Raw genomic sequence first — 15,233 nt, forward strand, 5'->3', positions numbered from 1 at the left:
CTTTTTTTTTTTAAATTATAATAATTCTTTTTTATTTTTCAATCTTGTAACCCGGCATCAACAATAATTTAAGAGTGTTAACTTGTACATGACAATTGAATATATAATTATTTCATCCAAGATATATAATTATTTCATTCAAGATATATGGAATGTATTATTGAAGACAAAAGAAAATGATGATGAGGTAACAAGTTCATAGAAAGAAAAGAGAAAAATGCATATAAAAATAAATAAACATCCTTTGAAATTTAAGTCAATATACTTAGAAGTAGCTAAGAATAATCAGAGAGTTAAGAAAATTAAACCAAGATAATATTATTTTATAATATTCCCCATATGTGTTTGAACTACTATAGGATAAAGTGACAAGAAATGTTGAATGTGCCGCTATGCTAAACCAGTCCAAACGTTCTACATTTAATCTCGAAATTAATAACTAAAATAAGTATAACTTTGCACACAGGGAAAACATGTACTTGGGTGGTGGAGTGGGGCTAGTTTATGATCAGCCCAACAACCAATTCTAACTAACTAACTCAATAGTTACAAACACTCGGCCACTAACGCTAATAACATGAGCCTCACATTGGTGAACCTGTCATATATAATAACAAAGTAGAAAGTTAATATTTTAGTCTTACAAAGATCAACATGTGAAACACAGAAGGGGCACATCAAGTTTCTTAACTAAACAAAAAGAAAATATATCCAAGATTAGAAACATACATATTGTCATTCTTATCATTGAAGCTGAACCTATTAGGGACACTTCCATTAAGCTTGTTGCCTCCTAAAAATCTGATAATACGATGAAGTTAAATTCAATCAACAACAGATAATAGCTATCCTTTATTTTATTTTATGAAAAGCTGACAGTTATATCTTAACATTGAAGCAATAATCCAAAGCGAAAAGTTCGACAAAAATTTGGTATGCTTACATATGTTTTATTCCACCTATATTATCACCAGGTAACTCTCCTTCCAAGTTATTAAAGCTCAGGTCCCTGAGAGAAATTTTTAAAAAGTGAAAAAGATACATGTACTACATTAAGAATACTATTGCATGAGGATGTCTTAAATGCTTCAATTTTCTTTTTTTGTTTTGAATTCCTTATTTGCATCGACTTTACTACCTCCTTTATCACTTTCTACTTAAATTTTGATATGAAAACAGTATACCATAGACTATAGTTTGTGTTATATATTTATATATATTGTTGAGTTTTCTTCAACTCGAGTTACGTCCTCCACACAACCGGGCATACAAACACACAAGTCTCCAAGAACTAAAATAGAAAATGAACATAGATTTATCAAGGTTCACCTCCCTTAAATGGAGTCCACGTCTTCGCTGAACTCTCGAAGAATATATATACATATAGGGTAAGACAACGGTGAAGCCACTTTTTAGGCTACACCGGTGCATCCAGTAGGTTATTTTCTACACCTCGATAGTTTTTTTATATGACGGTCTACATTGTAGACATTTAAGATATTCTGCAAATTTTCAAGAAATTTTGAACAATTTATAGTGCCGAAAACAAGGTTCAAACAATTGAATTTTACACACGGACTGTGCAGAAAAAAATACGTGTGCAAAATTCAACTGTTTGAACCTTGTTTTCGACACTATAAATTCGATGTCTTAAATGACTACAATGTATACAGTCATATAAAAAATTATCAAAGTGTAGAAAATAACCCACTGGTTGTGTTGACGCCGTTTTTCGTCAACTTAAAATGTAGAGCACGTAAACAGCAAAAACTATGGCAAGAATAATACAGTAAAACAATGAGAGTTTTTTACGTGGTTCAGCAGTTAACTCTGCCCAGTCCACGTATCTTTTTTATTAGGACATAGGAAATTTCTGGAAATTCTTCAGGGATGAATTCTCCAGAGATTCTCTCTCAAGATCACAAAATTTTGGTCATTTACAAAGGTACATGACATCTCTATTTATAGAGGAGATCTCAGAATCCAATCACACACGTCTTGGGAAGTTATTCTCTACATTAATAAATTTAATTACTTTAAAGTTTGTAACTCCTATATACAAGGAAACGTCCCCTGAAGACCAGGGGCGTATAACCGACTAGTTAATATCCCTTTATTGTAGGGAAGTTACAACAATAAATATCTCTTGAATGCATGGACTGCGTCTCCTCAGGTGACTCACTAAGCCATTCGAGATTAGCAATCAGCATCATGCCAGTCTAGGTCTCTGAGTAAATTATGAGTAGTATTACTTTCCCCAAGACCACCTCGGAGTGGGTAAATACCACCGAGGCCGCCTTATTTCGGGCTCACACCCATGCCAAGCTCGGGCCACTTGATCCAAGGCTACCCGACAATGGATATACTCTGATGTTCTGTCTTTCGAGCTTATAAGGACTTCGGGGCTACCTATCTTCGAGGATTTGGCGTCTAGATTACGAACATGTGTTTTAGTTATCGCGAGCTCACACCTGACGAACCCAGCTTTCGAGGTCACAACCTCAAGTCTCGAAATCTGGGTGTAACAGGTTGCACCGTAGTCTCCCCCCCCCCCCCCCCTCTCTCTATATATATATATATACATATTTATATGATTTGATCTTCTAAATTTAATAGCTTACATTAAACTTTCAATATTTCTTTCTTCATTTTTAAAAAATGCGAAAGATGGAAAAGATCACTGATACAAAATAAATAAATCTACATATAAAAAATATAAAACTGTTAGTTTTACTTTCAATTATGTTAGTTAAGTTAGTTAATTAGGTTATTAATACTTAGTTAAGTTGTTTGTATCACGGCTATATAAAGTCATTCTACAAGTTCGATCATTCGTTCAGATCAATACAAATTGATTCATTTTCTCTTGTATTAGCTAATATGGTATCAGAGTAAATCTCATTTCTTCTTCTTCTTCTTCTTCTTCTTCTTCTCCACGGCACGTCCAAGAACCAAAAGCTCCACTTCAGGAGTAACCCCTGTCAATCCCCAATTCCTCCTTCAGATGCAGCTGAAACCAATCATGGAGATCATCCCACAAATCCTCCCCAACTGATCCTTCTTCTTCAAACCGATTTCAACCACTTGAGCAATTTGATCAACCTGTTCATGAAGACTCTTCGAGTCCTTATTTCTTGAACAATGGAGATTACCCTGGTTGTATTATCGTTAATCGAAATCAAATTCTTCAATTCCCCACATGCCTCAATGAATCTTATACCTCTATCCGAACACAAATCTTACTCATTGATCCCCTCTCCGCCATCTCTAAAGTTTTCTCCATGGCGATTCAAGAAGAAAGACAACATGATATTAGCTTACCCTCCATTCCTAAAACTCATCCCACTATTCCAGCAACAATTTCTTTTTCCTCACAACTCATCTTATAAATCCACCATCCACATCACACCTCCCCAATACAAACCCTTCATCATGATTAAAGAAATCAAGGCCCACCTGCACTCATTGTTTGATGTTAGGATACTATGTTGACAAGTGTTATTTTCTACATGGGTTTCCCTCGGGATATGGAGACAAAAAGAAATACCAAGAAAAACTTCATGCTTCCATCCATCAATCTTTTAACAATGCTCCTCAGCAATAATTTCTCAACAATCCACTCCAGCCACGCCCAATTCTACTATTCTGCCCAACACACATTATCATCAATTGATATCTTTGTTGAATCAACAATTGCACAAAGAAACTATTGCCGAGGAATCTCCTCAACCAAATGTAACTAATTTATCTAGTAAACCCTACCCATTCTCTTCTAACATCTAGATATTTGATAGTGGAGCTACCCACCATATATGTCATAAAATTGATACTTTTTCCTCTTTTGATAAATCTAACATTTGGAAATTATGTTACTCTTCCCAATGGATTAAAATACAAAATTGACAAGTCTGGTACTGTTGAAATAAATGAACACATTTCTCTTACTCGTGTTTTATATGTACCTCAGTTTTGTTTCAATCTTTATTCAATACATGATCTTTTATCCAAAACACAAATTTTCCATTATTTTCATTTCCTCTCAATGTATTTTATTGGATCCTTCTCGGATTTCAAAGATTGGGATGGCTAACAAATGTGGAAATCTCTACATCCTCCATCAGGAATCTCCAAGTTTGCTTTCTGATTTAGCATGTAATACTCATATTAGTGGAAATCAATGGCATTTACGCCTATGTCACCCCATCCATGTCTAGCTCTTCAAATATAAATAAAAAATTATATTTTTCTTCTACAATAGCTCATAAGACTCTTTGTAACATTTGCAATTTAGCTAAACAAAATAGATTACCAATCATTTCTCAAAACAATCTTGCTGCCAAGCTCTTTGATTTAATTCATGCTGATATGTGGGGTACATTTCATGTCATATATGTCCAATGATACAAATATTTTTGAACTATTGTAAATGATAATACTCGATATACATGGATATACATGTTGAAAGTCAAATCTAAAGGGCAAACTATCATTCCTCATATTTTAATTTACATTTATTAATACTCAATTTTCTGTCAATATAAAGGCTACCAGATCTGACAATGCCCCTGATACACACTTTCGTGTATTTAATCAATAGAACTCCTTCAAAGCTATTGTAATTTAAAACTCCATATACATTATTATATGAAAAAGGGCCTATCTACATGCATTTACGCACATTTGGCTATCTAGAAGTTTCTTTCACACTAGATTCAACTAGACACAAATTTTCTCCACGAGCTAGAACATGTGTTTTCATTGGGAATCCTGATAACATAAAAGCATATATACCTTGTTATTGAAAGCAACCAAATTTTTCTTCCCATGATGTCCAATTCTATGAAGATATTTTTCCATATCATAATATTGATACAAATGACTTTCTTGATCAATTATTTTCTAGTACTATATATCTTCATCATACAATTACATCTAATCCAGCTTCTTCTTATGTATCCACACAAAAAAAGTCTTTAGTAATTGCATGAACAGGACCTATTTCTACCAAACCAGCTCATTTTGGATTATTATTTATGTGGTTATGTCCTTGTTAAAGCTTCTACTAATTACCCTATTCAATCTTGTCTTTCTTATAATAAACTACATGATTCTTACAAAGTTGATGTCTGAGTAACTCAAAAGATTGAAGAACCAAGGCATTTTTCCAAATCTTGTCAAATACCTGAATGGAAACATGCCATGGATGAAGAATTACAGTCATTAAAGGCTAGCAACACTCATGAAATCATCTCTCTTCCTCTAGCTGCAACTCAGTAGGTAGTAAATGGGTATACCAAATTAAATACAAAGCCAATGGTGAGATCGTTACAACGCAAGATTAGTTGCTCAAGAACATGGGGTAGATTTTTTTGAAACTTATGCCCCGATAGCAAGTTTATAATCTTACAATACTTCATGATTTAGCTTCTACTAACAATTGGTTTTTACATCAAACGGACATAAATTATACATTTTTTCATGGTGACTTAGATGAAAATGTGTTTATGAAATTACCAAAAGGATATCAACGACAAGGGGTGGTTCCTAACAATCCAGTTTGCAAACTCAACAAAAGCCTCTATAGATTAAAATAAGCTTCTCGGGAATGGTATGCCAAACTCAGATCTACTATTCTCCAAGATGATTTCAAGTAGTCACCATCTGATCATTCACTTTTCATTTAAAAAAACCAAGTGCATTCTTAGCAATTCTAGTTTATGTTAATGATATTATAATAGCTAGCATTCACATAAGGATGCCTCTTTACATTTAAAACTTCAGTAGATACACGATTTAAACTTAAAGACTTAGGTCCATTACGTTTCTTTATTGGTTTAGAAATTGGTCGCACTAATGAGGGAATAATTGTCTCTCAAAGAACTTTGGCTCTCCAATTGCTTACTGGTTCATGTTATTTTGGAGCTAAATCGGTCACTAAACCAATGGATCCCAACATCAAACTTAGCAAAGACGAAGGCGAGCTTCTTTCTGATCCTACAAGATATCGTAGCATGATTGGCAAACTCACATACCTCACCATCACAAGACCAGACATCTCATATTCTATTAATCGTCTAAGTCAATTTCTTTAGCTACCACGACTTCCCCATCAAGCTGCTCAACGTATCTTGCAATATCTCAAAGGAACAATTGGACAAGTTCTCTTTTCTCCTACATCATCGACTTCTTAGCTGATTGGATATGAAGAAACAAATATCGATGCTGATTTTTAGTTAAGAATTATGTTGATGCTGATTGAGGCTCTTGTGTGGACACTCGCCGATCAAATTCTGGTTATTGTATCTTTCTTGGCAATTCTCTCATCTCTTGTAAATCCAAGAAGCAAAACACAGTATCTGGATCATCAGCTGAAGGAGAATATAGATCTATGGCCAATGCCATATGTGAGAACACGTGGCTTTATCACAACTTTATTTTATGATAACACACCGGCAATACATATTTATAAAATTCCAATCTTTCATGAACGCACCAAACACGTTGAGATAGATTGTCATCTTGTTCGATAGAAGGTTCAACTTGACCACCTAAAACTCCTTCATGTCACTTTTAAAAATAATGTAGCTAATTTAATGAGCAAAGCTTTATTCCCAGCTTAATTCCAACAGCTTATATCCAATATGGGTTTAGTAAATTTATACACTCCATCTTGAGGATTATGTTAGATTTACTTTATGTTCTTTTAGTTAGTTAATTAGGTTAGTTAATACTTAGTTAAGTTGTTACTAACAGATAAGTTGTATCATGGCTATATAAGTCATTATGTAACTTTGGTCATTCATTCAGATCAACACAAATTGATTCATTTTCTCTTGTATCAGCTAATAAAAACAGACAACATGATTACTAACAATAAGAAAGTTCCTAGGTTATTTTACAATTTCAAAGCAAATCAAATGAAAGAAGTTTGAAACACTTACAACATCTCCATTTCTGCATTAATAATACCCAAAATTTTAGGTTGGAGAGGTCCATATAAACTCACATTTCTCAAGATCCTGACAAAAATTTCATATTAGGTCAATATTTGAAATATGCTACAAATAACAAATATTCTACATCAGTGACATGACGTAGGAAGGAATGTAAGTTTCATACAATTTGTTGTTTTTGCCAAAGGTTTGGATGTTTAGGGTAGGAAAGTCAGACTGTTCTCCTGCCATATCAGTGATCCTCCTATTATAATGAGTTCATAAATGATTAATTAGTTCATGGTAATGATTAAGAAGTAAAAATAAAATCAACAAGTTTTGTTTACTCACAGATCATTCAAGTTCTCTAAATTTTGAAAAATGGCAGTAGGGATAGGTCCTTCTAGTCCAGATGCATATAATTCCCTTCATTGATGTGTGAATATGTAAGAATATAAAACGAAAGTTACATTCATAAACCCCACTATGTATTTCTATTTCAATGAAATTATAAGGCTATGAAGGGGAACATTACGTACAGTTTCTGGAGTTGAGTGAGGTTCTGAATGAATTCTGGTATAGGGCCTTCAAAACTATTATCACTTATCTTACTGCACATGACAAATAAAAGGGTCTACTTTTATATATGCATCTTAAATTAGCACCACTAGAAAATTTCTAGAGAACAGTACACATTCTAAAGATGAGTTCAGCCAAAACTATACAGTTGCTTCAAATTTCTCAGGTTCATTAATGTATTCGGCAACCTTCCCACAAACTTATTAGAGGACAAGAACCTGAGATTAATAAAAAAAATCACATTCATTATTCTAACATGAAATCTGATTTTGAAATGATAAAGAATAATAAAAAAATAACCTAATGAATTATATATGATGACATACAGGTTAGTTAGGTTGACCAATTTCCCAAGATCCTCAGGAATATTACCAGAAAGATTATTGGCTTCAAGACTTCTGCATATTTGTTAGTTTTCAACCAATTTGTGATGGGAAGAATTTGAAATAATAAACATGCGTAAGCTATACAAGCACTACTTTTATAAAATGAAATATAATCACCAAAAAAATTATATTTATTCAAAAATAGAGATATGAAATCAAACATACAAGTACGTAAGACTCGATAAATTTCCCCACTCTTTCGGAATATTTCCCGTTAAGCGATTTGCAGTGAGAGAACTGCACAAGGATTATTGGGTGAGCATCAAAACGGAAAGCGAGAAAAAAAATAATCAAATTAAGTCATTCCTTGTCCCACTTATATCATGCTTACATGGTCTTCAAGTTCTTCATGGTACCCCATATTGGTGGAAGTTGACCTTGAAGATAGGTACGAGTGAACTCACTACAAATTCCAATACAGTAAAATATAAATAAAAACCAATGATGTATGATTTTGAGGCTCACCAACAACTCAGTCATTTCCACAAACACAAAGCCTCTCAATATTATCTGTTAAGAAATAGTATTCTGCCTAATTAGTTTTAGTAATTCTGGTGTATACAATTTGTTCTAGTGGTCCCATTCTGTTGTAACCAAATGATTAGGTGGCAGGAATTCTGTTAGAATATTCCCATATTGTTATTGTGCAATGATTGTAATGATTGTACCAATTCTGTGTACTATAAATACAAAAGGTCACCAGCCATATTTCCTTGAGCTGGTTTATTCATCTCTCTGCTGTCTTCTCCTTTTTCTTTATATTTTCTCTTGGTATCAGAGTTTCGGCTAGGCGTGTGCCTCATGTCATCTGGAAAAGAACAAGATTCTTTTGACCAATCACCTTCCCATGGTAGCAATGTTGCGAACCCTCAAAATTTTGCATCGACCACTCATACCAGCTCCCCTAGCAGTGTTGTTCCTTTGTCTACTATGGTATCTCCGGTGGGCAGTACACTATCTCAACCATTTGCCCTCAAATTGGATCGTAACAATTTTCCTCTGTGGAAACAAATGGTGTATGTCATTGTTCGAGGGCATCATCTTGACGGCTTCTTAAATGGAACCCGACGTCGACCAGAAGAATGTCTTCCTGCTGCTGCTGGTTCGACCGATCTGCTTCCCAATCCTGAGTTTGAAAACTGGATTGTTAGTGACCAGCCACTCCTTGGCTGGCTGTATGGTTCAATGACTGAGAGTGTCGCTACAAATGTTATGGATTGTGACTCCTCAGCTTCTCTATGGCAAGGTTTGGAAATGTTGTTTGGGGCTCATTCTAGGGAGAAGATGGACGAGTATCGCACTAAGATTCAGACATCTCGCAAGGGATCAATGAGTATGGTGGATTATCTCCGTCAAAAGCGTCAATGGGCGGATGTTCTAGCTCTAGCTGGTGACCCATATCCAGAATGCCATCTGATTACAAATGTGCTATCTGGATTAGATATTGAGTATATCACCATTGTGTCCATTATTGAGGCTCGTTCATCTGTTACTTGGCAGGAATTGCAGGACATCCTTCTGAGCTTCAATAGCAAAATGGAGCGCCTCAATTCTTTTTGTGCTTCATCCAAGTTGAGTGGCCCTATTGCAAATCTGGCATTGAAGCCTCAAGGTCATTCTTCTTCGCCATTATCATCTGGTCGTGGCTCACATGGTGGACGAGGACAGAGAGGAGGCCGACCTGGACGTGGCTACAATAGTGGTGGTCGTTCACGTGGTCGTGGTGGTTGGAGTGGAGACAGACCCACTTGTCAAATATGTGGGAGATATGGACATTCTGCTGCCCACTGCTACAACCGATTCGATGAGAACTATATGGGATCGATTCCTCCTAATGCTGGAAATTCACAAAACAAAGGGCTCTCACATGGTTCAAGTAATGCTACTGCATTCATTGCTACACTTGAAATGGTTGCAGACGATGCTTGGTATGCCGATAGCGGGGCTAGTAACCATATCACTGCCACCACAAACCATATGACCAAGAAAAATGATTACAATGGTAAGGAATATCTGACTGTTGGTAATGGTCATAAGCTAAATATTGCTCATGTTGGGAAAGGACATATCTCTACAAATGATGATCATCATCTGGTTCTAAATGATTTATTACATGTTCCTCTTATTACCAAAAACCTTATCAGCATATCTAAACTAACCTCAGATAATGATGTCTCTGTTGAATTTTTTCCAAATTGTTGTTTTGTGAAGGACCTAGCAACTCGGAGGGTGGTTCTGCAAGGGAGTCTTAAAGATGGACTTTATCAACTCAACAGTACAGCCTCAAGCACTTCAAGATCTCATCCAAATTCCAGCCGCTTTCACTGTTTTTCCAGTTCTGTGTCAAGCCAACCTGTTACTGACCAGTTTTCTAGTTCCAAGAAAGATCTATGGCATAGGAGATTAGGCCATCCGTCTAACAAAGTTTTGCAATCTGTATTGAGTTGTGTTGATGTAAAACTTTTGAGAAATGAAAAAGAAAGCTTCTGTGAAGCATGCCAATTTGGCAAATCACATTCTTTGCCATTTAATCTTAGTTCCAGCCATGCTCAAAAACAACTAGAATTAATTCATACTGATTTATGGGGTCCAGCCCCCTTCATGTCCAACACTAATTTTCGCTTTTATATCCACTTTGTTGATGACTTCAGCCGATACACTTGGATTTATCCACTCAAAGCTAAGAGTGGTGCCTTGGCTGCCTTTGTCCAGTTTAAAACCTTGGATAAAAATCAATTTGATTGTAAAATCAAATCTCTCCAAACAGATTAGGGAGGAGAATTCCAAATTTTTTCACAGTGTGTGATTGATCATGGCATCATCTTTCGTCATTTTTGTCCTCATACCTTTGCTCAAAATGGACGAGCAGAGCGTAAACATCGACATATCATCAAAATGGGATTAACACTGCTCACTTAAGCATCTATGCCACTTAAGTATTGGTGGGATGCATTCCAAACTGCTGTCTATTTAATAAATAGACTTCCCACACTAGTCTTCCATCATAAAACACCCTTTGAAACTCTGTTTGGAAAGAAACCTGACTATAAATTTCTTAAAGTTTTTGGAGTTGCATGTTACCCATGCTTGAGACCATACCAATCCCATAAATTCCAATTTCATTCTGTTAGGTGTGTCAATCTTTCGTATAGTGATGTGCATAAAGGTTATAAATGCATCAGCTCTAGTGGTCAATTATATATTACTCGAAATGTGGTTTTTGATGAGACTCACTTTCCTTTCAAGTCAGGTTTCCTAAATACTAAACATCCTGAGCAAACTATCTCTGTCATGGTCCCATCGTGGTGTGTTTTTACTGAACCCATTCAACACTCATCAGATGTGAACTCCACTCAGACTCCAAATCCGAATAACACACCAGGCATCCATTCTGAAGAGTCCATTGCAGAATCATCTGCTACCTCACCAACACAACCAGACTCATCTGAATCTGACCACCATAGTCCTCACTTTACAGCTGAAACATCTCAGGTCAGCACCTCACTTGATTCTTAACCAGCTGAACCTGAACCAACAGGTCCTATTTCAATTGCATCAACACACCCTATGACAACTCGATCTAAGTCAGGCCTTTTCAAACCAAAAGTATATGTTGGTCAAGCGAATTGGACAGACACACACATTGAACCTACCACGGTTGAAGAGGCTCTACAACATAGTGGTTGGAAACAAGCCATGAATGAGGAGTTTACTGCTTTACAAAAAAACGGAACATTAATCTTGGTCCCTCGGCAGAAAGGTATGAATATTGTGGGAAATAAATGGGTTTTTAAAACCAAGAGGAACTCAGATGGCTCATTCCAACGATTTAAAGCACGCTTGGTGGCCAAAGGATTCACACAATGCCATGGTATTGATTTTTGTGAAACTTACAGCCCTGTTATTAAGGCTGCCACTGTCCGCATTGTCCTTACTATCGCTGTTGCTAAGTCATGGGATATTCGTCAGTTGGACATTAATAATGCATTCTTGAATGGGATGCTTAAGGAGGAGGTATTCATGAGCTAACCACACGGTTTTGAGGATAAAAACATAAAGGAGTGGGCTTGCAAACTTACCAAGTCTCTCTATGGCCTAAGACAAGCACCAAGAGCTTGGTTCGATCGTCTCGAAGCTACCTTACTGGATTGGAACTTTCATAATTCACGAGCTGATTCATCGTTGTTTTTCTACAAGACCCCTACCTTAATCATCATGGTTCTCATTTATGTCGATGACATAATAGTCACTGGCAGCGATGCTAAGAAGCTTCAACAATTCACCACCAGATTGAATGAAGTTTTTGCTCTGAAAGATTTAGGCCCTCTTCATTTCTTCTTAGGTATCGAGGTTCACAGAGATTCTACAGGCCTATATCTTAGTCAAAGTAAATATATTAAAGAATTGTTATCTAGAACAGGTATGTTACACTTGAAACCTTATTATACTCCTATGATCGTTGGTAATCCTCTGTCAAAATCAGATGGGAATGAACTTGAAAATCCCACAGTATACAGAAGCATAGTAGGAGGACTACAATATCTAACACATACCAGACCTGACTTATGTTTTGCTGTGAATAAACTAAGTCAATTCCTACATGCACCTACCACGGTTCATTGGAATGATGTCAAGAGAATGCTTCGTTACTTGAAATGTACTGTGTATCGAGGACTTCACATCAAATATGCTGACAGACTTGCTCTCACAGGGTTTTCTGATGCGGATTGGGCATGTTGCCCGGATGATAGATCAAGCGTTGCTGGTTATTGTGTATACTTTGGAGATACCCTGGTGTCATGGTCATCTAAAAAGCAAGTTGTGGTGTCTCGCTCAAGCACAGAATCGGAATATCGAGCTCTTGCTCAGGTTTCTGCCGAACTGTCTTGGATTCAAGCTTTATTGGCTGAGTTTGGTTTCCCCTTACCGTGTGTACCTGTAACTTGGTGTGACAACTTGGGTGCAAGTGCTTTAGCTACTAATCCGGTTTATCATGCGCGAACGAAACATATAGAACTTGATGTTCATTTTGTACGTGATAAGGTTCTGCAGAAGTCATTACAAATCAGATATGTGCCTTCCCATGATCAAGTTGTGGATTGTCTTACAAAGAGCCTCAGTGGTGAAAGGTTTCGGTTTCTAACAGGCAAACTAGGTGTGGTTGACACCCCACTTAGTTTGAGAGGGGATGTTAAGAAATAGTATTCTGCCTAATTAGTTTTAGTAATTCTGGTGTATACAATTTGTTCTAGTGGTCCCATTCTGTTGTAACCAAATGATTAGGTGGCAGGAATTCTATTAGAATATTCCCATATTGTTATTGTGTAATGATTGTAATGATTGTACCAATTCTGTGCACTATAAATACAAAAGGTCACCAGCCATATTTCCTTGAGCTGGTTTATTCATTCTCTCTGCTCTCTTCTCCTTTTTCTTTATATTTTCTCTTTATCAATCAAGGCAGAAATACATCAGCCATTACTTCGATTATTAGGAAAATCTTAAATAACAACTATATTTGTTTGGAGAATTTATCAAATAAAAAGTGGGTAAGCACAGTACATCAACAATAAATAATAATAATATAATTATAATAATTTAAAAAAAAAACTCACATTGTTTCAAGGTAAGGAAGATTAACAAGTTCAAGTGGAAGCATGCCAGTGAGATTCAAATCTTTCACACGTCTGTAAATCAAAATAATTGAAGTAATAGAAAAATAAGTATATGTTATGATTGGTCAAATATAAGGTTAAGTGTAAATTCACAAAGTAGTGAAAAAAACTTAATAAATTTACATAATGTTGGTGTGTGAAATTTGATTTTTTGTTATAGGCACTTTAAAATTGTCTTTTTGGGTGTAAAATGATTCAATGAGGTATATAAGTTTCCCAAAAGTTGGGAACATTTGGAGCAATTTAGGGTTATTTTGAGTAATTTGACCAAGGGACCCGTGAGATGTTGGAGCTCTTATCGCGACAAGTCGCACGACACTGGTCACCTTTTGCTAAACAACTACATGTGACATTTTGCTTGTACCTACTCAAGAAAAGGTGACAAGTGCCATGTGACCTGACAGGCCACATGTAGCTTACTACCAGGTGACATGTCACCTGAGAAGACCAGATATAGATTCGTGTGCTCAAAAACTCAATTTAAAAAGCTCTAATCCTAATTGTTAGACCTAATGGTGGTTACTACCCTATTTAAATGGTTCTCTCTCTCTCGCTCTCTCTCTCTCTCTCTCTCTCTCTCTCTCTCCCTCTCTCTCTCTCTCCAAGTATCATCAAGATTACTTGACTTGAGAATTTCCTAGGCTTGTTATATCTCATTCCTTATTCGTGCTTATAGAAACCTCAAGCAACTTTAATGGCGGTTTAGGAATAAATGTTTTGGACAAAGATTCTCATCTTGTGCAAGATTTTGTGTTACTGTTTTCCATTACTTTTGTGTTATTATTCTTAAGTTTTGACGAACCCCAGTGTTGATTCATACCACCTAACCCCAACAATCAAAATCTTTAATGCTCTACTCTTGTGATTTCCATCATCATTAACGATGCAAGAAGTTTCTACATGTATTGTGGCTCTCAAACTCATGCATCAAGACTAGGTTAGATTGGATCGCTTTGACTGAGAAAATTTGTGTGTTGGCAAGACAAGATTTGGTTTCTCCTCACCACTCTCAAAGTATCCTATTTTTTCGATATGGAATTGGAAGGTCTCCAAACTCCTAAGAAGGAAAGCTTGGAGGATGAGCTCATATCTAGGGGTCACATTCTCAACACTTTATCATATAAGCTCTATGATCTCAACTCGAACCCTAGTGGTGCTAAAGAAATATGGGAGGCTCTTGAGAACAAATACAAAGTTGAAGAAGAAGGTACCAAAAAGTTCCTAATTACTCAGTATATGGAGTTTAAGTTTTATGATGATAAGCTATTACTTCCTCAAATTCCATCATGAATTACAAATTATTGTCAATGAAATAAGTACCCTAAAGATTGTACTACGTGAGGCATTCACTTATTACCTCAAACAATATTAGCTAGAACTTATAATAGTGTATATAATGGAAAGTATAGATGTATAAGTCTTGGACATGACTATGTGAGACAATTGATTCAAGATGGAATTATTTCTATATCTTATGTGAGATTTAGATAGAATTTAGTGGATCCCTTTACTAAGCCACTCACAAAGGACATAGTGAGTTCTACAACACAAGGGATGATATTGAAACTCCTAGAACAATATTGACTATTAATGGCAACCAACTAAAAATTAAGGAAACCTAATCTAGAGTTCAATGGATAGTAAAAAGCCATTAATAAGTG

At 35.9% G+C, this 15,233-nt stretch overlaps 1 protein-coding gene across 1 annotated transcript in view; it reads right to left on the reverse strand.

Moving 5' to 3' along the window:
* The window catches only part of LOC133792575 (probable LRR receptor-like serine/threonine-protein kinase At1g29720), a 54,398-nt gene that overhangs the window by 1,384 nt on the left and 37,781 nt on the right, over positions 1 to 15,233 (reverse strand). The window contains exons 3-13 of the mRNA XM_062230483.1: positions 13,513 to 13,584; positions 8,229 to 8,300; positions 8,063 to 8,134; positions 7,838 to 7,909; positions 7,658 to 7,729; positions 7,472 to 7,543; positions 7,284 to 7,358; positions 7,120 to 7,197; positions 6,942 to 7,019; positions 944 to 1,009; positions 730 to 801 (exon numbers count right to left, since the gene is read on the reverse strand). Coding sequence (XP_062086467.1) covers positions 730 to 801; positions 944 to 1,009; positions 6,942 to 7,019; positions 7,120 to 7,197; positions 7,284 to 7,358; positions 7,472 to 7,543; positions 7,658 to 7,729; positions 7,838 to 7,909; positions 8,063 to 8,134; positions 8,229 to 8,300; positions 13,513 to 13,584 — 801 coding nt within the window. The remainder of the gene's footprint in view (positions 1 to 729; positions 802 to 943; positions 1,010 to 6,941; positions 7,020 to 7,119; positions 7,198 to 7,283; positions 7,359 to 7,471; positions 7,544 to 7,657; positions 7,730 to 7,837; positions 7,910 to 8,062; positions 8,135 to 8,228; positions 8,301 to 13,512; positions 13,585 to 15,233) is intronic.

Source organism: Humulus lupulus, chromosome 7 (genome assembly GCF_963169125.1).
Source record: "Humulus lupulus chromosome 7, drHumLupu1.1, whole genome shotgun sequence".
Classification (NCBI taxonomy): domain Eukaryota; kingdom Viridiplantae; phylum Streptophyta; class Magnoliopsida; order Rosales; family Cannabaceae; genus Humulus; species Humulus lupulus.